The sequence below is a fragment of the Cyprinodon tularosa genome, unplaced genomic scaffold, assembly GCF_016077235.1.
Source record: "Cyprinodon tularosa strain WSP-4 unplaced genomic scaffold, ASM1607723v1 ctg57, whole genome shotgun sequence".
Classification (NCBI taxonomy): domain Eukaryota; kingdom Metazoa; phylum Chordata; class Actinopteri; order Cyprinodontiformes; family Cyprinodontidae; genus Cyprinodon; species Cyprinodon tularosa.
In genome coordinates, this window is record NW_024039307.1 from 634,852 (window position 1) to 658,814 (window position 23,963).

Below are 23,963 nucleotides of genomic sequence, written 5' to 3' on the forward strand. Positions count from 1 at the left end.
TCCATGATGAATTTAATCATTTAGCTTTATCAACTATCAAACTCTATTGGTGAGATAAGTTAACTTCCTACTTATCAAACGTATTAGGAGCTCTGAGAGGAACTGGGTTTTCAAATATAACTCATATGGTATTAAGCTTACAAAAGTCATATGTTATCCCAGCATATTTATATTTATTATATACTGCATATTTGCATACACTGTACACAAACACCGATCTTTTATTTTTACAGTCTGGCTGGAAATCAGACCAAACATATTTTGTTTTGGGTAAAATGTTCTATTTATTTCTGTTTGCTAACTGACAGAGATATTAAACAAATTATTTTGTTAATTTTTTAATTTAGAAAGTATATTTACTATGATGATTGTGCTTTTAAAAAAATCACGGGAGATGAGGAGGAGCCTCACCTGTTTTTACAGGAGGTACATCCAAAAAATAAATAAAAATACTATGTTTAAACTTGCCCTTCTTCAGGAATGAAATATCAGCCAAGATGTCAGGATAAATATGGGGACTCTCCTCAGTCTTCTAACCACTGGGTATTGTTTCCAGATGCCACAAAGCGAAACATTTATCTGTTCTAAACAAGTATAAAACTCTTTGGTGAAGATGGACGTGTTTTAGTGTGAAATGGGTTTAAGCAACCCTGAACCAAAGCAAAATAACAGGTGAAAAATATGGTCGAAGCGGCTAAGAGGGTCATTAGCCAAAGTAACATGACAAACAACACCTTGATTATTAAAGACAAAGGTGAAAAAAAGCAGAATTTGGAAATGATGTTCTGTTTAAGCTACACATTGGCTGAAAGTCTAAGGAATTGTACCTTCAAAGGTTCACTAAGGAGGAATGAGACAAAGCAAATTACTGAGAGGATATCCACAATGCTTGACCCAATTCCAGCGTTTTAAGGTGATACTACTAAAAGCCAACTAAATGTATATCGAATTTTGAGTTTTATATATCTAAAAAAATCTAAACAAACCCTTCAGGTAATCATCTTTAATTCCATTAAGAAAAAAGTAACTTTATAAACTATATAAATATCTGTTTACTGATGCCTTTATATCACATTAAAGAAACCATTGTTTGAATGTTGTGTCAGGATCAGAATCAGCACTGAACCAGGCTCACATCAGTCGCTTTCCATGAATGAACTACATTGTTTGCATATTGTTCCCAAAACTAAAGGAGGGGATTCAGCCTTTAGTTTCTATCCTCCTCTGGAACAAAACTCCTGGGAAAACTAGAAACTGTTGTCCCCTTTACATCAGGACAAAAACAAAATATGCCTGCTTACTGCATGAACCATCTGTTAAAAATCTTAATTTTTAGGTTGTGTCATCATATTTAAAGAAGTTGTACAGAAATAATGGTTAACAAGTGACTTTTTATGCAACAATAAGGAAATGTGGAGCTTAATACACCCATTCTCAGTAGTATACATAACAAAAGCCCAATTTCTAACTAAGGATTATCTGTTTTTTTCCAATCTCAAGGACATTAGCATAATAGGAAAACAAAGAGGACGTCCAGGTTAAAAACAAAGAAACCTGTTTATTATTAGTTCATTACAAATCCCAAAAAGCTTCAGTGTTATATCAGCGTGTGATGAGAGGAGTGGTGAGCCCATGGAAAATTCCAGCTCTGGGTTGAAAACATGTAATGAGCTGTTAGAGTTAAAGCAGCCTCAGGTTCAAGTAGATTTCTATTTAACACATTATGTACAAAATATAAACTCAAAAATAAAACTAAAAAAAAAAGTGTTTTATTTGTAGTTGAACTTTGGCTCTTTTACTCCGATTAGTGCAAAATAAAAAATAAACATTTCCACCATAAAACTCATCTGAATGATTGGTCTGTGAAACAGACACTACTGACAGCATGAATAAACAATCTAATTTGTTTTGGATTCACAGCAAACCGGCTTCAGCTTTTTTTTGTAAACATGGCGTTAAAGTTCATCAGCTGGTGGAGGCCTCAGAGTATCTCTGAAAAGGCGCAAGAATTACATCAGCGTTTTTCTGCTCGCTCTCAGCGCTGTAGAGGCCATGCTCCTGAATGTAGCTGATGACGCTGTCGGGCAGCAGGTATCTGACGCTTCGGCCTCGGCGCAGTGCCCGCCGGACATGGGTCGCAGAGATGTCGTTGGTCACCCATTCATGGACGACGTGGATATTCGTGCGATACTTCCATAGCTCGTCCAACTGGTTGATGAATTTGTGCGGGTCGCCGCCGCTGCGAGTGATGCAGACCAAACCGTAGCGCCCCACGATCTCAGCGATGTCCTCCTTCTTCCAAAGATTGGGAGTTTCAAAGGATTCCAGGACATCTGCTCCACATAGCAGCATCAGATGAGGGACATCTGAGCACAGAGACAAGGAGCAATGGATTATAGTGATGGATGGATAGATACTTTTTGTTTTGTATACTTGTTAAGCTATTAAAACCTCAAAGAAGGATCCATAGGTGCAAAGATTTTGTTATTTTGTTTTTAAATTATAGAAAACTTGGACCCTACACTGAAAGAATTTTGGACTATGTTGAAGTAATGCAAGTGAGAAATTCATGGTACTGTATTTTTCCTGACTAGATCTTGTTTTAACGTCTGCTGCGATGCAGCTGGATGCTTCAAATTCAATCTGAGATTAAAGACACCTCTTTACCAAAGAGCAACCGACTTGCCGCCTCAGCTGAAGAACTGGCTGCCATCCAATCATAGTGACAAAGTACCCATTTCCTTAATGGCTGTACTCTTTCACTTCAGAAGAGTACATAAACAAAAAACAAATAGTTTTGTGCTTATGCATCCTTACACAGGTTCCTTTACCTCTTTTTTTGTTCTGATCTGAACTCTCAAAGCGTTTCTCCTCTATACGCCTCTTCTTTGCATGCTTTACTGTGTCCACATCATCTTTGTTATGTTCTGCAGCAATAATCTCTTCATAATGATGCCTGTGAATGAAGATAAAACAACTCTGTAAGCATATGCATTCATTCAAATAACTAAATTCATAATTCTTAAAGTAAAAAAATATTGGAAACTACCTAAAATGTGCAAGAAAAATTATAAGGGAAGGTCCATAAGTGAAATTGTATTGAAATTTACTTTCCTATCAATACAGGTAGGTTTCAATTTCTGTAACTTATTAAAATCCAAACAGAACAATTACGTTAAATATGCAAACTATTTAATAAATTCAATATCATATAGTTTAGTATGAAAAATTTGTCTGCATAAGTCGGCCTAACAAAAACAATACAGGTTAAGTAAAGCCTTAAAGCTACAGTGTGTAATTTTTAGCGACATCTAACGTCCAGACTGCAGACCGCAGCAACATGAACATCTCCCCCCCCACCGCTTCTCCCCCCCAACAGTACGGCTAGCGTTACGGGACAAAATGTCTTCCACGACGTCCGCATCACCTACCTTCTCAAGTGATGAGGTTTGTTTACATAGATAATTTTACAGATAGTATTCTCAGGCATAATATTGCCATCTATTGTTCAGTAATGGGCGATCTCGCAATCGCTAGTTTGTTGGCTCTGCGCTGCCGTAGCGCAAAGATGTCTGCCTCCATGGCTGCGAGACCCGCTCCTATGTAATTATAAATAACGAATTCTAAGGCAACACAAATATTAAGGTTAAGAGGCTGACCTCGTAGATGATGATAAATAACATAGTTATGTATAATATATTACATTTCTGACTGTATATCACTGTAATTATTACACACTGTAGCTTTAATTAATCTGTGAAATGAACAGAATATTCAAACCTGTAGAAAATACACCGACATAAAAGCGTGTAGATTATAAGCAGGTGAGGAAATAAACCATCAGACTTGCTATCATTGCTAAGCTGGTTTTGTTGATGTCACTCATAAAAATACAAATCGATAAGACACAGACACGTGACAGCAACTGTAAACCTACCGAACCACTTTAACCGTCTCCAACCACTCTGACTGCTGGCTCTCCCAGGAGTCCACTGTGATCCATCCTGAGCTTTCTGTGGCCAATCGGACCATCTCCACACGGTGACAGGACTCAATCAAACCCTTTTTCTTATAGGCATCGCCCACCGGAGATATGATTCCTTTTATCACCCTGTACTGACCTTAAATAAAAAGAGAATGACAGCAAAGGAGATGAGATTCCATTTTAAAAAGCATAGTAGGGCTATTATGATGATTTTGTCCAAACATAGTTTAAAAAAAAAACAATACAAAAGTTGTAAATTCATATTTTAGTTTTCAAATTAGATCAGATTTTCTTTTCAAAACTTTGCATCTACCGGTAGTTTAAGATGTCATTTCAACAGAAGCCATTAAGTTTATAATTTCATGCAGTGTCCAACTATTCAAAACACCTTTTTAAAGCCCATAAATGACTGCTTAATATTGTATAGGGGTTTTAGTGCTCGACTAAGACTTAAAGGAATAGTACACCCAAAACATGATTAGCCCTCATTTTCTACTCGCCCCCATGCTGAACAACACTCTGGAGTACTTTTTTGATATCTCAAATGCATCTGGAGATCTGGGAGGCTTCTTGCTGTCTGCTGACATTCAAATAATGGAGGTCTATGGTGCCCGAGGCAGAAAGGTCCATAAAAGTCCACAAAAAACGTGTCAATGTTCCTCCATACTGCTCGTCCAATGTATTCCAAGTGTCCTGAGTTGGTAGCATCCAGAATTTACTCGAAACGAAGTCATTTAGAATGTTTTTAGAGCATAAACAGTAGTGTATAGGATTTCCTGAAAGCGCGCACCTGCGCGTTCACGACGCTACGGAAGCCGCGGCAGACCAAACCAGATGAAAGTGCGCATTCAGCGTCTGCTCTGCCGATAATGCAAGCGTAGAAGAAGAAATGTGCTGTTTACCTGTGCAAAGAAAGAAACAACGAAAGAAAAATGTCTGAGGACTTCAGTGTTGAGGAAGAGCGATTAGTTCTTTGCCAAGCTGAATGCGCACTTTCATCTGGTTTGGTCTGCCGCGGTTTCCGTAGCGTAGTGAACGCGCTTTCAGGAAATCCTATACACTACTGTTTATGCTCTAAAAACATTCTAAATGACTTCGTTTCGAGTAAATTATGGACGCTACCCACTCAGGACACTTGGAATACATTGGACGAGCAGTATGGAGGAATATTGAAACGTTTTTTGTGGACTTTTATGGACCTTTCTGCCTCGGGCGCTGGGCACCTCCATTATTTGAATGTCAGCAGACAGCAAGAAGCCTCCCAGATCTCCAGATGCATTTGAGATATCAAAAAAGTACTCCAGAGTGTTGTTCAGCATGGGGGTGAGTAGAAAATGAAGGCTAATCATGTTTTGGGTGTACTATTCCTTTAAAGCACTAAACAGAAGCAAAATGCAGCGATTACAAGTATTTTTTAGAATATTTTAATATCCAATAATGTTTATTACACTCATGGCAAAGAATAAAGTATCCTACAATGCACAGTGGTTAGTTACCTGGCTTCCATGGTTTGGTTTGTAAAACATGCTGCATGATTTTTAACAGAAAGGAAAGTGAAAGCATATAAGTTATGTTTTGCATTTACCTTCATAGGATTCAATTATTTTAGGATCACTCTCTAATTAAATTATCATAGCCCATTGATCCACCTTGTTTGTACTGATTTCAATCTAAGTTGTGTTTTATTTCTCTCTCCTAATACATTTCCTAGTCCAACATCATTTAGATAAGAAATAATTTCACAACTGGACACAGATGTTGATAAAACTCTTTACATTGAAACCAAGTGTTGCTTTAACCTGTGTCTTCCAGATGATCTCGGGCCAGCTCAAACATCCTCAGGTGCATGTTAGTTATGGGGTTGAAGGAGCCGCAGGCCAAGAGAACCACTTTGGATGGACTGGGATCCTCCATCACTCATACTGGAGCAGGATTAACCATAGGAAAGAGATACACGAGAGAATGCTATTGGAATATCATTTAATTTAGTTCCATTCAAGCTCAAACCGAAAAAAACAAAAAAAACAATTATAGAGATTAAAGACTGAAAGTTGAGTTGTAATTTTAGTTTGAGGGAAAATGCTAATTGTTTTAGCCTCTTTAAAGTTAAATGTTCTATTGCAGTTTACATCGTTAGCTCTACTTTAGTGCCGCAGAAATATCCACTTTTACATTTAAGGATATATATACAAATACGGATTTAAAAGAATTAGTACGTTCTCATACCCAAAATAAAATAAAAATAGATCCTTTCTGTTCTATTCGCCTACAAGCGGACGCAAACTACTTCCTGTACGTAACTTTTTCCTCTTCTTTTTTATGGCGGTTGGCAAGCAACTTATTGATGCGCATTACCGCCATCTACTGGAATGGAGCGTGGATCGGGATGCTATATATAAATTCTCCCACATAATAGAATAAAATTATGATAATTAAGTTAATAAATATAATATTTTTTCTATCAATTTCGCTTTCTTAAGGTAATTCATTCAATTAAGAAAAAAACATTTAGAAGTAGAAAGTTCTGTACGTAACTGACGTCAGAGGTCACGTAAAATAGACGAAGCTGATTGGACTGTTAGGGAGACCGCACCCACGCTCTGAAGTTACGTTCATGGTCACAATTCCTCACATCTCATACGACTAGAGACAGAACGTAAACACCCTAAACCCGTCTTTACTGAATTAACCTGCTTTTCTTTCGGCTTTTATGCAGCGCCTCCTTTCATTATTATATGGTTCGGTCCTGTTAGTTTGAAACAAACGTCCCGCCTCGAGTTACTGCGTGTTTATAACTGTTTATTACAAAGGCAGCCCACGGTGAGATGCTTTGCTTTAGCATGCTAGCTTACATTTATGGTGAATGTTTATCTGAGCTTTCTGTTTGTTGTGCAAAAGTTAAGTTTGATGACCAAAAAATATTGAAACACAAGCTTCCTTTGCACCCACTTAGCCTATTTGTGGCCTGTTGATCAATATCAGTCAATCTGAGCAGGGGCTTGTTATTCTACTTCCTTATGTCTGTCCTCAAGTCTCTGGAAACAGGATTGTGACACAGAATGGCATCACGGGGGAAATCAGAAACCAGCAAACTGAAGCAGAACATGGAGGAACAACTGGACAGACTAATGATGCAGCTTCAGGACCTGGAGGAGTGCAGGTGCACAATGAATCAATCAATCAATAATCTCAGGTCTGCCTGGTTGCCTTCTATAAGGTTCTTATTGTTTTGTTGCTTTTAATAGAGAAGATCTGGAGGAGGAGGAGTATGAGGAAACAAAGAAAGAGACTTTGGAACAGCTGGAGGAATTCAACGACTCCCTGAAGAAGATAATGACAGGAGACATGACACTGGTGGATGAACTTGGTGGGATGCAGCTGGTAGGGACATTTATTCCTGCACAGACATTCTTTTTCAGAGGTCATACATTGATGACTGTCTCTACCTCTAACCATGTGTCAATCTGCACAAAATACAATATTAAACAAAATCAATTCAACACTGTAGTTAAAATCAAAGATGATAGTAGAAGGTTTCATTACCAACTGTCCAAGAGACCTGCTGCTTTGTCAGATGAGGTTACCCTGTCAGACCAACCTACACATAGTAATTACCCCTTTATCCCTTTAGTTTAGCCCTTTAGTTTTGTATGAAAAATAGAGTAAACTACCGCAACTGGTTTATATCCCTTTAGTCATGTACGAAAAAACTCTTTTAATTACTTACTTTTTGGTGGGGTTTTTTAAGCGTATGGCGATCTGACCTTGAATTGTTTTTTTGTACATGACTAAAGGGATACACCCCCCTGTTGAGTAGGGTTGTCACGATACTAAACTTTTCAACTCGATACCGATACTAAGGAAAATATTCGATACTCCATACCATTTTTTATATCACAAGGATAAAAACAAAGACTCCAAAATTCTACAGAAATATTTTCATTAATAAATAAAATACAATAAATAAATACAATAAACAATAAGAACAATATTTTGAGGTTGTATGCTGTGCACAATATTAAGCAAGCTTGATAAAAAACGTATAAAATTAAAATTAAGTGTTCCTTCTTTGGCTATGCTTTGCACACATAACAATGACACTAGCCGAACTGGTTAAGAAACAAAAATAATTCTCTCAATAATTCTGAAACTGAAAAGTGCACAGAATTATTCAATCCCACAGTGTTCTGAAAGTGCATTTTCCTCTATTCTGCACTTTAGATGAATGACTGCTTAGGTGCCACTGGTGGTTGCACTGTATCGATACTTTTAAAAACGAGTATTGTATCCGGATACAACATTTGAGTATCGATACTTTTTTGAGTATCGATACTTTTGACAACCCTACTGTTGAGGTAGTTTAGTCTATTTTTTATACAAAATTAAAGGGATACACTCCTGTTGAAGTAGTTTAAAGTCTAAAACTAAAGGGATAAACGCAAATCTGACGTCTTGCGCATGTGTATTGATTATGGGTCTGCTGGTATGAAGAAGTATGCTCATCTGACAGAACACCGGCACAGGCAGGAGGTCCCACTTCTGCTGACATTGGTGGTGAGAAGAGTGAGTAGATCTAGTAGGATTTCTTGGCACTCACATCACATTGAGCTGAGATGAACAATAAACACATCAGGTTTGGTTAAGAAGGACCCAGATGAGGTTGTTCTACCTTTATATTTTTGGTTATAATGTGCAGACAAAATGCTGTTGCAGCAATACAATGACAAATAAACATTTTTAACACCCCTCTCTTTCCTCCAAAAAAAAAAAAAAAAAACATGAATTCCACAAGGGACTATTTTACGTCCAGTCTTTGCTTTTTGTATTAAAGATTTTCTCAATGTGTTCTAATTTTGTTTTTCTTATACATATATTTGCTGATAACAGCAGCTTTGATGCTAAAACCTATCATGCAGTTTCATCAAATCTAAATTTATACTTAGAGAAGGTTAAAGTCTGGTGGGATGCCTTGTGCTTATTTCTCTACTAAATAAACATTAAAAATGAGTATACGATGAGCTGAAGAGGCCTTTTGGATGAGAAATGAAATATCTAAAAAACAAATGAAGAACTCCATCAATTTCAGAACTCTTCATCATCGTGTCCTGAATGATATAGAATCTACACCAGTGTTTTAAAAAGTACAATTTATTGTTTACTGTTTAACAAGCTGTCAATTAGAAGATTGAATCATTGAATGACTTAATTATACTGAGATGAAACACTCATCCAATCTTATCAAATAATGTTAAAATGTCTTATTAATCTTAAAATCATATATACTTATCTTAAAATCTTGTTTTATACATATTTAATAATTATTAGCAACTACTATTAGTCGCTATCTTTTAATCATGTCTTATCTGTTGCATAAATCTGCTACATCTATCCTGTTTATTAGGAGATTTAATAATAAACATTGCATTCTGATTTGTGAAATGTTGACTTGTTTTCTCCATCAGGCAATCCAAGCTGCCATCAGCCAAGCCTTCAAAACCCCCGAGGTGATCCGACTTTTTGCAAAAAGGCAGCCCGGACAGCTGAGGACCAGGCTTGGAGAGGTCTGAGCTCCAGGTGTTTTTAAACATGTCTTAGAATATTTTTTCTTTTCCTACTTGACAAATTTTCAACCCTTTTTTTTGTTTTTTTGCATTTATGTCGTGTAAATCTGTGTCTTGGCTCCTGTGACTCACTGCATTGTGATTTTGTTTGCGCTGCTTTACCTGAAAATTGTCCAACCTGTGTGTGACATTCCGGAGCAGATGGACCGAGACCTGATGGTGGGGAAAATGTCCCCGGCCGTTCACACGCAGCAGAAAATGGAAATCCTCACAGCCCTGAGGAAGCTGGGAGAAAAGGTGACGAAGCCCACTGATTTTCCATGCACTCTCAAATTTTTATCATGTTTCTATTTAAAAATTCACGCCACTGATTATCTTAGTCATCTTTGTCGAAAAAAGCCTGAAGTATTTAAGGAGATTATTAAAGTTTTTTTGTTTGTTTTTCAAACAGCTTACTCCAGAAGATGAGATGTTCCTTACTAAAAACACTACAGCTACTCTAAGTCAGTTTGAAAAAGTCACTGCCAACCTGGGTGAGCAGAAACAAACTCTTTAAATTTTTATAAATGCATCTTTTTTAGTTTATTAATTAATTATTAACATTCATCTTTGTTTTTTTCCTCTTTTTTCCCTTTAGGGTCGGAAGACAAAATTATGGCTTTAGCTAGTTCTGGGGTGAAAACCAAAGAATAGACATTTAAAAAAATTATTTTAAATCAATGTTCTTATAAAAAATGTCCCAATTAATCAAGTTTTGTATGAATACCTTTTCACTTTTTAGTGTTTCTATAAATACTAAGCGTTTTTAACAGTATTGTTTTATACTTGTTAATGTTTTTAAATGTCCGTTATTCTTCTGTAAAACTGTAATATAATAGGTACGAGCATGTGATCTGAGATGTTTGAATAAACGCAACGAATGTTCATCACAACCCTTTGGATAAAACAGAAATAATATATTATCATTAGCCAGAATATGATTCACCATTGTCTGAAAATGTTAATTTTTGTGCTCTACAACAACCACAAGAGCTGGGATTACAATTTTAGCTTTATTGAGACTTTTCTCTCTGCAGCATGTGATCAGGAGTTATAAATGCTATTATTTAGGCACAAATATATATCTAGAACAATGGTAAGTAGCACCTCACACACTATGTTTCTTGCTATAAACATAATTCTTTCAAATATTTGTTCAGTCTTGGTATATCTTGGAGAGTTTGTTTAAATTAAATCATTTGATGTGGCTCTGAAGCATGCTCCAGCATCTACAGTTTTGTTTACATTGGAGCCATTTGTGAATCCTGATTTTAGACATCCTGCTGTAGCAGTTCTGCAGAAAGCTTGTTAATTGCTACATAACAGTATGTGCTGCTCTAAAGGGCATTTATCCAGCTATACCGGGGTTGGATGTATATATTCGGCTCCTACACAGGAAAAGGATTTTAAACATATTTCAACCTAAAAAAGATCAGATTTGGTTCCTGATTGAAAAGAGTAAAGTTGACTTAAACTAGGGCTGCAACTAACGATTATTTTGCTAATTGATTGATATGTTGATTCTTTTTTCGATTAATAATTTGATAGCAAAGGGAGAGTATTAATAGGACTAAATCAGGTGAAACTTAACTTTAGCACCTGAGGAGTTCTGGGTAGAACATATTGAAAGATACATTTTTTTATGTTAAATGCAAAACTATTATTGTTTAACAATTTTTGTATAATTACTGCTCTAAGTGGGTCGCTCTGTCAGCTAAAGACCTGTTTTAGCGTCTCTATAATCAGGTTAACGATTACTAGCTTAGTTGGCGATTATTTCAATATTAGATTATTTGTTTCAGCCCTAACCAAAACTTTCACTCCTTAAATTTGAGCAAAAACTGCTCTTTTTATGGGAAATACTTCACACTCGGAAAAAAATGACACAATTTTGATCCAGTTTGGATTATATGAAAGCAATAAATTTAAACTGGTTTTGGAAAAAAAGTTTTATGTTGTGTGATTTTATATAAATCCATAAAAGCCCCAATTTTAAATTGATGAGTGACTTCATGTAAAATTCTGACCCTTACTATATATTTAAGTTACTAAAATCTGACATTAAACCTGAAGTGAGATTAGTCCACAAGACCCATCCATCCATCCTATGAATTACACGTCTAAAAGTACTAATACTAGAGTGTACATCGCTAAGTGAATACTTATAATTGGCAAACAGTGTGACACATTACACTAGTCATTTCTATGAATCTGATGACTCGCTTATTGATCGTGCTTTATTATTTTTTAGAAGGAATCCTAGGAGTTTGGGTCATGTTTCTTAACCCTTATTCGCTCCTGACTGACCTTTCAATAAACTCAATGGAGTTGGTGTTGGCGGTATCGATATTTCCTTTGAATATTAGTTTCATACACATTCATTATTATGAAATCAGCCTCCTTTACTGGATTAAAGTCTCTTTCAATTTCATTTGGAAACCTTTATTTCTAAGCAAAGCTAACAGCATTGAGCTTCTTTTGCTTTATCCACCTTGAAAAATTCCTAAGGATTTTCTACTGAACACTAGGGGGCACACTTGTTTCAGGTGTGCAGTACTAACACATGGGGTGTGTTCTCATTCCTCCCCAGAAAATCAGAACTCAGAAGAAAAAAAAAAAAAAAGAGAGGCTGTTTATATTCCATCAGTTCGTCCTTTATTGTGTTTAAGAGCAACCATCAACTTCACTACAATCCGCCTTCTGACCTGTAGGAAAGAGAGCAGCTCCAACAAGCACAAAGAAGGCATCCCACATTTCTGCAGACCCGTTCGTCCATTTGAGCAACATTCGAAAAATGAAACAACAAAAAGAAAAAACATCTTATGATCTGGAGTGTGATGAATGTGTGAAACGGACAATCTTGGGAATCAGTAGTGCGTCACAGTCTCCGTCTCTACCCCTCATAGAACATTCACAAACGTGCGGCTCATGCAGAGTTGCTTCCTATTGGTGTAACGGCCTGGCTGCATGTTATGGTAGAGGTGACTCAGATTAAGGAGGTTGGAGTCATTGTGGAGACGTATGTAAGAACATTACTGACCTTGAAACCAGACTTTAATGTTTAACATAAGGATTTACTGTCATTGTGTGAATTTCATGCTGCCCTTTAGAATCACTTCTTAACAAGTCAAGCAATAGAAAAAGAACAATCACCTACTGTACACCGTCAGCTCAGTTATTAGTTACGCTGCCAAAGCAATTTCTTTATGTACTGTACATCATTTAAAGGTGGATTCAGTACAATATCTATAGAAGATACAATATGGATCTACTTTCTCTACACATCAACAAGGACACATGACATCTATGTAGAATGTTTGTACTTTCAATAAAACTAGCGGTGGACTACGATCACTACAAGCTGGAAAAAAAAAATCTCAGCTTTGTAAGAAATCTAGCGTCAAACAAAAACAAAAAAAATACCTCAAATAAAAGAGCGTGGAGAAGTGTCTTTTTTTTCTGTTAGACCTGCTAATTCTGCAATGATTGGCGAAAAGGCACTCCCATCTCAGCTGGCTCAGACCTGGCCCCGTGCTTTAAATCAGGAAAGGGAGACTGGTTGTTGAACAATTAAACGAAGATTTAAAAAAAAAAAAAAGAAACAACCCTTCAAAAGAAGCTTTGTCCCCATAAGGAAATTAGATTTGGCCTCTGTGAAGAGAATCTCATGCAAAATATGAAAAAATAAATAACCTCCCCCAAAAAAAATCCAGCCTCTAATGCTTGTTTGTAAATGCCGCTCCTGCACCATGCAATGCCCCAAATCTGGTAGAAGCGAATGCAGCTTTTAGCATCCTCGCACTAAAGAGCAGAGGTTTGTCATCATCTGGTTTTGTAAGACAAATATTTATATATATATATATACATACACACACAACAGTGATGGACAACAGCGTCTGAGAGGAGACAGGCTGGGCACATTTTCCCAATTGATCGTATAAGCTTTATACTACCTCCAGCAGGAAAACAAGTTTACCAAATGTAAACAAATATGTCAGAACAACTCTACCAGTATGGTTCCACGTACAATAAAAACCTAATGGTCTACTGAGAAACAAAAGAAGAAAGCGGTTATTTTTAAAATGTTTTCCTGCTAAAATACAGTAAATTTGTGACGCTTTTGGAGCAGGAGTACAAGTTAAAAATGATAAACAGCCATGCCACAAAGCTAGCTAAGTAAACCTCGGTGGATAGAAAGGCTTTTCCTTCTTGTTTTCTTCACGGCAGAAAGAAAGCAGTTTAAAGCTGCCCTGCTCGTCCAAATCCACAAGCAGGAAGTTCAGTACCTGTATTTAAAATCCTCCTGCCGTGCTTTCTGGCAGTTTGGAAAGTACCATATGTAGCAAGAATAGTGGAACTAAAAATGACCAATAAAAGGTTCCTCCTGTGCAACATCAAGCTGAACTGGGAAATGTGGACGCCAGGAGTCAAGCATCGCAGCGAAGCGCGTGCGTACCAAGGACCGAAAATGACACAATTCAATAAAGACAGAATTTGATAAATATTTGTTTGATTATTTCAATAGTATTGGATAAATAATGATTTTTAGTGGTAACCATTTAAATCATTTAATGATAGAAAAAGTTCATTAAATATGGAGATTGGTCATTCAAATTTATATATCTTATGTGTTAAAAAAAAACCATACTTGTGAATGAAATGTTTTAAAGCAATCAATATTCTTTTTTTTTTTGGGAAATTGATTTCAAAACAAACTAATAAATAAAATTAAAATGATAAATACATTACCACTAATGCCACTAATATTAAAAAACTGATTGCAAAAGTAAGTATTGTCTGACTTTTCCTTTATCTTTTAGTAAAACTGTGGTGCAGGCTCATCAATCAGCTGTTAGGGTCAATTTAACGACAAGCTGCTTCATAATGGCAGGAAATCTGAAATAAAATAAATAAAACATCTATGTGATTTCAAGAAATTATGCATTTTCATATAATTCATATTTAATTCAGTAATCAGTAAATTATTGATGTTTTTATGTATATTAGTCTTCCTGTTGGTAAGAACAGTTGAATATAAATTATGAAATCGACAAATTATTTATCGGATTGCGGCCACTTTTGGTCCCTGATAGTGACTGAGCTAAAACTGTTAAAGAGAAAAGCAAAATAATCCATTTCACTCTGCAGAAATATTTCTTTTTTTAAAAAAAAGGACAAAAGGACCCCCCTCTGTCATGGAAACCTCTGCGTAACAGTCCTGGGCTTCTCATGACGAGGCACACTTTTGGAAATGCACGGTGGAACGGCTTCAGCAGAAATTCAGCGACATGCTACAGCCTGTGCAGACACAGATATTCTACATTACGTACTGCGTCTTTTTTTGTTGGTTTTTTTGTAGTTTTTCTTTAAGATATTGGACCCTGCTGAGCGGGCTTTCACTAACACATCAACTAATTACATTGTTTTTATATTTACAACAACAACGGAAAAAAAAATCTTTAAAAAGCAATTTGTTTCTCTACAAGTAAGACTTCCCAAGTTTCCTCATGCACTAAACAAGGACAATTAAAAAAAGAGAGTAAAATTGCTTCACTGTGGACCACAATCCAAGAAAACTGAAGTCAGCAAGCGACCCTAAAAACATTAGCCAAAGGATATACATCAGGAAATCTAAATGAATCTCTGCATGAAAGCCTGACTGAGAACAGAAAGTGCAGGGCTGGCTTCTTCACAAACTCCAGAAGAAATGTCGGCCAAGATTTCAAGGGAATTAAAATTAGAATAAATAAAAAAAATGAAAAGTTAAATCAGCAACCTGGTGATGACTACACTACACTGAGTACCACCACGAAGATAACAACAGGAAAGCCTTGACCATATACGCTGAAGGACATTTTTCATTTTTTTTTTGTTGTTTTTGTATTTTATGGCTCCTAGACATGAAGCTGCATGGAGGGGTGCGTAAAGCGGTGACTGTGGCCTGGTTTTATGTGTGTGTCGGTGTGTCAGAGTATGTGTGGGGCTTGGTGTTTCTCAGTAGGTGAGAGTGGAGTCGTCCCACTCCAGCTGCTGCTGTCTGCTGGTCCCCTGCTGGTCTTCTGGCTCCCCGCCCTCCTCGTCCTCGCTGCTCTCTGACTCAGCGCTCGTGATGTCGTCCTCCTCCTCCCCATCCTCGCTCTCCTCCTCTTCTTCCTCCTCCTCCTCGCTGCTGTGCTGGTCCTCGTAAGTCTGCATCGCAGGATGCAAGAAAAGCAGGTTGTCGTTATAGATACAAACAAGCAGAATATGATACATTTTCTTTTAAGATGAATGTGCCTTGTCTACGGTGATCCAATTATCTTTGATGCTGGTTATTTTCCATCTCTAGATTTTATCATCCTCCAGCTATCATCCATATAAAACACAGAGTTGGGCTGAAAGCTATTTTTGAGAGTTTAGAGGCGGAGAAATGACAAATCTGTGAAGAAAACAGATGTTTTTTTGAATTATTGCTGGCACAGCCTTTATTTACAGCTTTCAGTGAACAATTTACATTTTTCCTGACTATTAACAGGGTTATTTTACACCCAGTGCATCTCAAACATTTCATCCATATTACCATTGATAGACCATCAATGCTTGTCACATTTTATAATATATTAAGAATTCACAGGCTTTAAAGCTGGATTTAATTTATAATAGATTTGCTTGAAAAAAGTCAATATTTTGTTTTGTTTTTTTGGAAAAAAAAATCACAAATTACGTATATTATTCATATATAACAGTTTCATCCAGTTTAGGAGATTTCTATTTATCTAAATACAAAAAGAGCAAAAACCTGGATTTAGGTTCTGCGGTTATTGTTGGATGGATCAGCACAAATTAATGTATAATTGTGTGATGAGACTTTCAGGGGTTTATGGCTAAAAATCTGAAAAGTGTGAAGTATATTTGTCTGAAGTTGTTCTATATAATGTAGAACATTTCGCTGCGATGAAAGCATGTCTCTAAATGCTCTACCCACATTGAGATTTAATGAAACGGGCATAAATTTGTGAATGCTCTTAAATGGTTAATTAACAAGCCTTTTATAATTGTAGCCTTTAGTGCCAGAGTTTCTAATCTGTGGTCTCATCTCATGATTTATTTTGGTAAGCGTCCTGCGTTCTCTGACTTCTTGTTTAATGTGTTTCCTGTCTCAGAGCGTCTATAACTCCAAGTCCTTTTGTGATGAGCTGTTTGTCTTCTGTCTCTGTTGAGGTTCTCTGCTTCTGTTAATATGATTACATCTTTTCTAGCCTCTTTCACAGAACAGTTCTGTCATAAATATGGTTGTCAAAAGTATCGATACTCAAAAAAGTATCGATACTGAAACGTTGTATCCGGATACAATACTCATTTTCAAAAGTATCGAGTACCAGTGGCACCTAAACAGTCATTCATCTAAAGTGCAGAATAGAGGAAAATGCACTTTCAGAACATTGTGTGATTGAATAATTCTATGCACTTTTCACCGGTTTGGCTAGTGTCATTGTTATGTGTGTAAAGCATAGCCAAGGAAGGAAAACTTAATTTTAATTTTGTACGTTTTTTTATCAAGCTTGCTAAATACGGTGCACAGCAAACAACCTCAAAATGTTGTTCTTATTGTTTATTGTATTTATTGTATTTTAATTATTAATCAAAATATTTCTGTTGAAATTTGGAAATTTTATCCTTGTGGTATCGAAAATGGTATCGAGTATCGTATATTTTCCTTAGTATCGGTATCGAGTTGAACAATTTAGTATCGTGACAACCCTAGTCATAAATCCACAAAGAGGAGCCACCCCGAGCTTCCTGTGGTTCCATATTGTATTTCCTATTCTCTCATCATTCCAGTCAGGGATGCTTCCCTCCTCATTTTTGTCTCTAGAGCTTTCTATCTAAGCAGCAGATCTCCTTCCAACTCATCCCACATCCAAGAAGGTATCAAAGATAATCCTTTATGTGACTTTAACTGGATGAGTTGAGCTCCAGCATAATCTGCTCCATAATTGCAGAGTTCAACTCTTTCACAGATGAAATAGATGAAAACTAGATGCAAGTCTGGACTTTAACTAGGCCGTTTTAACACATGGATATGCTTTGATCCACTGTAGCTCCATCTCTCTTTCAGCTGTGTTTTTCTTTTTTAGATGCTTGTGAAGATTCTCAGTCATCCAGGTCATGGGCATTTCAGCGAAACGTCTTCAAACTTGGAAACAAAGTCGATTGGATTGTTTTTTGTTTTGTTTTTTGGAATTCTCTTTTTCCCTTTACAAAATAGGCTATTTTAATGACTAATCATGTGACTTGGTTGTACTGGAATATATTTGAGGGTATCAAGATTTTTACATGATATTTTTTTCTTTTAAACAAAGAAATTCAAACTCTGTTTTGCTCCACTTCACTCATGCGGATGTTTCAAATGAAAAGTTTAATACCTGTGATCATAACACACTGTTTACACAACCTTGATGCCCCTTCCTCATATTTTCCCTCACTTACCAACATTTTTTTGTTTAAGATGTCTTTTTTTACTGCAGATTTTTTTGACATTTCTGTGTTCTTGTAAACCACAGCTCTATTTATGCTCTTGATGAAATCCAACTTTAAAGCCTGTGAGGTGATAATTTGTTCACCGCGGGTCTTCTGGTCTACCCTGCATACCCAGAACCAAACATAAAGAAGCAGCTTTTAGTTTTTATTCTCCACTAATCTGGATCAAACACATAGAAAACAGTGAGTGTCTGTTGATTCTGCTTTTTAAACTTTATTCATTCAAGTTTTTAGTCAAATTTGGATTATCTGCATAATTATTTTATCATGAATCATTTTATTACAATATTTTTATTAATATAATTTTTTGTTTTTATTAATGGTTTTATCTCTTACTATACGTCTATCTTTAGATGGGGAGAAATCTTCAAAGTACCTTTTTTTCACTCTAATTATTAATTTTTATTGCCTTTGATATTTATCTTTTTCTTTATTTTCTCTCCTACTTGGATTATAAGTTGTCCATGTTACTGAAACATGACAATATAATTCAATATAAATAAAGTCGCTTTTGCCTATTTTCAGACTAAACCAAAAACAAACAAACAGATAGGAATATAGATGCAGTAAAAGAAACATCATGTTAAATACAATGTTTTTCACTAATGCTTCAGAAAGTTTAAAGTTTATTCATGTTTTTTCCAAAAATATTTTTTTTAGACAGAAACAATTTGAAAAAGATAGTTTAATAGAATTTTTAACTGAACTTTATCTATCATTAATATTTTTATTTATTTATTCAAATCAGCCGATGGCCTTTTAGCTTGCTATGTGATGCCATTTTATTTATACATTATATTTATAGTCCCAGCACAATTACTTTGATTCATTTTTCAACAAATCTGTATCTCTTGGCTGAAAAAAAAGATAAATGGTCATAAAACATCCTGATTCTTTCTTTTCCCTCTTTCAGATGCAACACGACTTCAGCTCTCAGCAACAATGCCCCCTCTAGTCCCCACAGGACTGTCAATTATCATGGCTTAGATAAAAACTAGGACACAGTCTCAGCATCACACAGAATAGCTAAACAGGTCTAAAGCCTCGCCAGCTGCAGCTGAACCTTCTTCCTTATTTCTCTTTGCAGCACTTTTATTGTCTAATGTTTTACCTCCATTGGGTTAACTGTGATGGTGAGGGCAGAGTCATCCCAGTCCATCTCGTTCTCCTTGCCGCTCTCCTGGTCTCTCATGGAGCGCTGGTGTGCGGCTCGGATGCGGAACACACCCAGGATTATCATGAACACCAGGAAGCTTACACACACCACAATCACAATGGTGGCGGCGCTGGGAACCACTGTGAGGAAGCAAGAATCAGAGAACATGTTCAGTCGAGCCTCTAGAAATTGATACAGTTATTCCAGTTTTAAGCAGGAAGGTGCAAGAACCTTTGAAGGACAACAGCAGCACCACGGTGTGTCAGAGCTGCACATGAATATATTCAGAAGCTCAAGTTGTGTTTTTTTAAAAATAGATTTTCCCAACAAACTGTTCTACTTCCCGTCATGTCATCCACATAGGGTCCCTATTCTATCTGTCAGCGTAACGATGACAGGCCAGAACAAAAGGTGGAGCACAGAACATGACCTTTGCAGATGTCAAAGACTGAGCTGAGATTTAATCCCTAAACCAGTGCCAGAAAATGACAGTAAAAGAAAGGAAAACTGCTTATATTTCATGTTCCACTTTCGCTAAAACCACTGTAATCCATCTGCAGTGACACCTGCTATATAACAGACCAGATCACTTTCTAGAGCTTCGAGTAAACAGATCAGACGTCAACATGATCTGCAAGTTGAAATAAGTAATTGAGAGCTGAATAAGCTTAAGTAGTTTTGTACAATATGTCACATCTGTTTAAAATAAAAAGAAAAATGTAATTTTGAGGTCTTTTATGATGTATTCATTAAGGTTTTCTATTATCTTGAAATGTGAAATTAGTTTTTTTTTTACCTTTCCAAATGCACTACAAAGCATTCAGCTAACAACCATAAACTTCAATATGAATTCAATGTGGAATTATACATGTTTTTATAAGATGATCTGCAAAAATCTCATAATAAATTCTTTGTGAGAACCACTCTTTGTGAGAATCACTGCGCTTTAAGCTGAAGGTCTTCTGGTTTATCTCTCAAATAGCTTTGCAACATTTTTTCAATTTTCTCTGCAAAATCGCTCTTATTTGACCCAATTCTCTGTTAATGTCTAAGAAAGGCATCCAAAAGCATGATTCGACCACCACCATGTTTTAATTAATCTATTTGCTTCAGTGTGCAGTGTTTGTTTTGCTCCTTGCATGTTCCTTTCGCTACACAATTATGCATTATTCATAAATGCCTATAAATACCTAAGTTTGGAACCATACTGTCACATAATGGGGGGAAGTTCAGATTATTTATTTACTGCCATATCTTGCAAAATAGAGTGGTAATGGGAAAGCAGTTTTCACCCTTATAACTTAGTTTATTTAGCCTTTTTATAACTGAACTGCATGTTATTAATCATATTTTATCATCATTTGTTTGCTTTGCCTCAGTTAGATTATCAGAAATTGATGAATTTAATATGTGCATCATATTTCTGCAGAAAGGGTCAGGAGGTTTGTGTTGTTTCCTATCAGAAACAGATAACAAACAGAATCTCTAAGGATAACTGGTTTGAGGAGAAGAAAATAACAGTTAATCATTAATTTTTAGTTTATAGCTGTGCTACAGCATAAACACTTCCGCATATTTCCATGGTGAATCTTGACCTCATTTAGTGCGATAACGGCAGTGTATACAGAGATAGCAATTAAAATGTGAGTTGGGGGAAGGGAGTGACTGAAATCAAATGGGGTCTCCTGCTTAAACTAATCCCCTGAAAATAAGGCTTAAGACCAAAAGCATGACCCATTAGCATGCTTTTATCTATTAAGCACATTTCACACTGGTATTTTAGTACCTGAAGCCTGGTGAGCATTGACCAAGTTGTGACCAGAGAGATCCACAGATGCATGGTGAACAGGGTTGATGAAGTTGGGCTGCACCATGGCGTTGTTGGCGTGCTCCACAGGAGCTGTGTGAATCACATTCACCTGAAGAGAAGGGAAGCCTCGTTTGTAACCTGTCCTTATTTTAAACCAGCTTTTTTGAGATGTGTAAAAAGTGATGCTGTTAAAAAGGTGTATCCTACCTCCACCTTGAACTCATTGCTAATATAGCGACCATTTAGCTCAGAGCAGACCAGTTTGAATTTCCTGTCAAAGAGAGCTTCGGTGTGCCAGTTCTTGTAGCGGATAAGGTGCAGGACCTGCTCGTAGTTGGCCATCGTGTTCACACCTGGAAAACACAGAGGAGCTTCTGTGAATAAAAGCATCAGCAGAAGCAGTAGGAGTTCCAACACGTAACTCTGTTCGCCTATATCTACAAAAAACTCCAGAAAAAGTGGAGCATTTTCTGCAACATTTCACATGCTATAAATAACCACTATTGTGTTTATAATTTTTCAGCTACTGGACGAGTGCTGCGCTGTGTACCAGTTATGACGAGTCCCAGGTTAGAAGAGCTCATCTCCAAGGCGCGCTGCTGCAGCTGTGAAACGTCCACCTCCAGGCTCTCGTGCTCGCCGTCCAACTCATCGCCAACCACAGAAACTTCACATGAGTCTAAGTTGTGCATGATCTCCTCTGATACAACTGTCTCTTGAACTGAAAGGGACAGCAGTACAAGAACAAAAATACATTACATTACATTACCATACTGTTGCTACACTTCATTTAAAAAAATTGAGTTGATAAAGTTGAAAAGTTAAATAAAGTTGTTTTTCTCTTAGGTGAAAATAGGTGAAACCGACATTAATAACCTTCAAGTAAGAAAGCTTTGCTTTAATTGCTAAATGTGTGAATTAATATCGCATGCAGGATGAAAGTTCAGTGGTTATACAGGTCAAGTTTACTGCTTTGAAATACCTGACCTTAAGCATGTCTGATGTCAGGGTAAGAATATCTTCATTAAGGCATACTGAGGACCTGCATAGTGTAGCATGCCATTATTACTGCAGTGTTTAAGTAGTATTTGTGTTATTTTTCTGCCAATGCTGCTCCTGCTGTGCGTACACTGTTCCTCTAAGCATTGATGCTAAAACCTTTTACCAATCTGTGCTGAATGGTTTTTAGCTGGATTTCAAATCAAATATCCCACAGATTTAAATGCATAGAAAGTAAATGCTGATTGTTTACTTCTAAAAAGCATGCTTAAAAATTCAGTCTCTGTCATATGTAGTTTTTTTCTTGTTCCCTTTTTTTTTTTTTTTTACATTGAATAAAATCTCTGGTGTTTAAAATCATATGATTCTTCACATTTAGAGTGACCTTGTTTGCTGTCAGGCTATGAGAGGTGGGTCAGAATAAAGCAGGTAAGAGCAACTGATCTTGCTAAGCCCTTTTTGTCCCATATGGCGTGCAGCTCACGACAGCACACTGTTTCTCAGCGTATCTGTGTCGGCTTTGGGGCATGTCTATTGTCCTTCCTCTTCTTAATACACGTAGAAATCCAACAGATGGCAAGGCGGGTCACTCACCACACCCAGAAATAAACAACTTATTTCCTTCATGTCTCCATTTGTCTTAATGTGTCTGTGCAACTCCCCTCATCCTCCAGGATAAATCATTAACAACACCAGCTACAGTATATCTACAACAACAAAAAACGCTCCTACGGGTCCATTCAGCAACTAAAGTTTTCAAGACTATATTACATCCTAAAAAGACTGATACTACAGATCAAATCAAGACATTCAGTCCATATGATAAAAAATCTAGAGACACTAGCATTATGGTGAAACATACATTCCTACAGCTGCATCATCTTACCTGTGGGGTCATCATCAGTGCCTTCTGCACCCTCAGACTCTGCATCCACCTCCATTTCACGGGTGATGGTGCTTACAATGCGAAGCTCGGGGAAAAGAGTCACTCCTTCTTGGCTCTCAAATTCAGCAGCGCTGCGAGCAAAGTGGTCGATCCCACTCAAGCTGATCTTTGGCTCCTCGGGCTGCAGCACCATCACGTAACCTTCAGCATCTGGCACTGCCACGCAGGCATCCTCATTTAAACACCTGGAGAGGATTGAAAACCAAGGTAAAATCAGTAAAGGCCTTGATTAAAAGTTTCCCTGGTCTCTAATCGGATATATACATGTGTCCCATCACGGGACTGCTAAGATCACATGATGAAAAATCTTTCTGGATGATGAGAGTGATTAGTGGAGATATTTTAGATTCCCTTGGGTAAATATTCTGTTGGTTATATAGAAGCTGCAGCTGAAGAAACTCAATAACAAAAAGGAAAAAAACCCCTCTGATTTGAAGGTTGCTCCTCAAATCGGTGTCAAAGGCTAACAAATGATACAAAAAATGGGTCTTCAGGTTTTGCACTAAAACTCTACTCTAATGAAGCAATTTTTCCCCCAAAACTAAACTAACAAATGTTTTATTAAAATTGTTTTGTTGGGGAGTGTTAGCCTAGTAGAGCAGTGCGCTTGTGCTCTGAGAAGATTCGATCCCCACAGCCTGCACTCAGGGTCCCTGAGCAAGACCCTTAACCCCGCACTGCTCCCCAGGCCCCACAAAATAGCAACCCACTGCTCCCCAAGGGGATGGATTAAATGCAGAGGTAAATTTCTCCAATGTGAGATCAATAAAGTGCAATTATTATTAAATCACAGATCTTAAATAATTTTTATAAAAAAGTATAAAAAAAACAGCTTTAAATATCATAAACATTTAAAACTGGCAATACATTCATGCCTATTTATATTTAGAATATATTTTTTGCAGATGAAAATAAATAAAAAATACACAAACATTTCTAAAGATCTG

At 36.7% G+C, this 23,963-nt stretch overlaps 3 protein-coding genes across 4 annotated transcripts in view; 1 reads left to right on the top strand and 2 right to left on the bottom strand.

The window, feature by feature from the left end:
- Positions 1-1,757: 1,757 nt before the first annotated feature.
- On the bottom strand, positions 1,758-6,336 carry LOC119797091 (nicotinamide/nicotinic acid mononucleotide adenylyltransferase 1-like). Its single transcript, XM_038306005.1, has 5 exons — positions 6,212-6,336; positions 5,785-5,907; positions 3,938-4,121; positions 2,832-2,956; positions 1,758-2,366 (listed from the first exon to the last, which is right to left on the bottom strand). Exons 2-5 carry the CDS (start codon positions 5,897-5,899, stop codon positions 1,966-1,968), a joined length of 825 nt encoding a protein of 274 aa, XP_038161933.1. The 5' UTR covers positions 5,900-5,907; positions 6,212-6,336; the 3' UTR covers positions 1,758-1,965.
- Positions 6,337-6,585: 249 nt separating this feature from the next.
- Positions 6,586-10,478, top strand: lzic (leucine zipper and CTNNBIP1 domain containing). Its single transcript, XM_038305983.1, has 7 exons — positions 6,586-6,805; positions 7,018-7,145; positions 7,231-7,366; positions 9,448-9,546; positions 9,748-9,843; positions 9,998-10,079; positions 10,184-10,478. The coding sequence occupies exons 2-7, from the start codon at positions 7,045-7,047 to the stop codon at positions 10,237-10,239; spliced, it is 570 nt and encodes a 189-aa protein (XP_038161911.1). The 5' UTR covers positions 6,586-6,805; positions 7,018-7,044; the 3' UTR covers positions 10,240-10,478.
- Positions 10,479-14,750: 4,272 nt separating this feature from the next.
- clstn1 (calsyntenin 1) overlaps positions 14,751-23,963 on the bottom strand; it is a 38,593-nt gene continuing 29,380 nt past the window's right edge. For both annotated transcript variants that reach the window (XM_038305985.1, XM_038305984.1), the window contains 6 exons: positions 22,957-23,201; positions 21,622-21,792; positions 21,279-21,424; positions 21,048-21,180; positions 19,217-19,401; positions 14,751-15,774 (listed from right to left, as the gene is read on the bottom strand). In XM_038305985.1, coding sequence (XP_038161913.1) covers positions 15,580-15,774; positions 19,217-19,401; positions 21,048-21,180; positions 21,279-21,424; positions 21,622-21,792; positions 22,957-23,201 — 1,075 coding nt within the window. In that variant the 3' untranslated portion in view covers positions 14,751-15,579. The remainder of the gene's footprint in view (positions 15,775-19,216; positions 19,402-21,047; positions 21,181-21,278; positions 21,425-21,621; positions 21,793-22,956; positions 23,202-23,963) is intronic.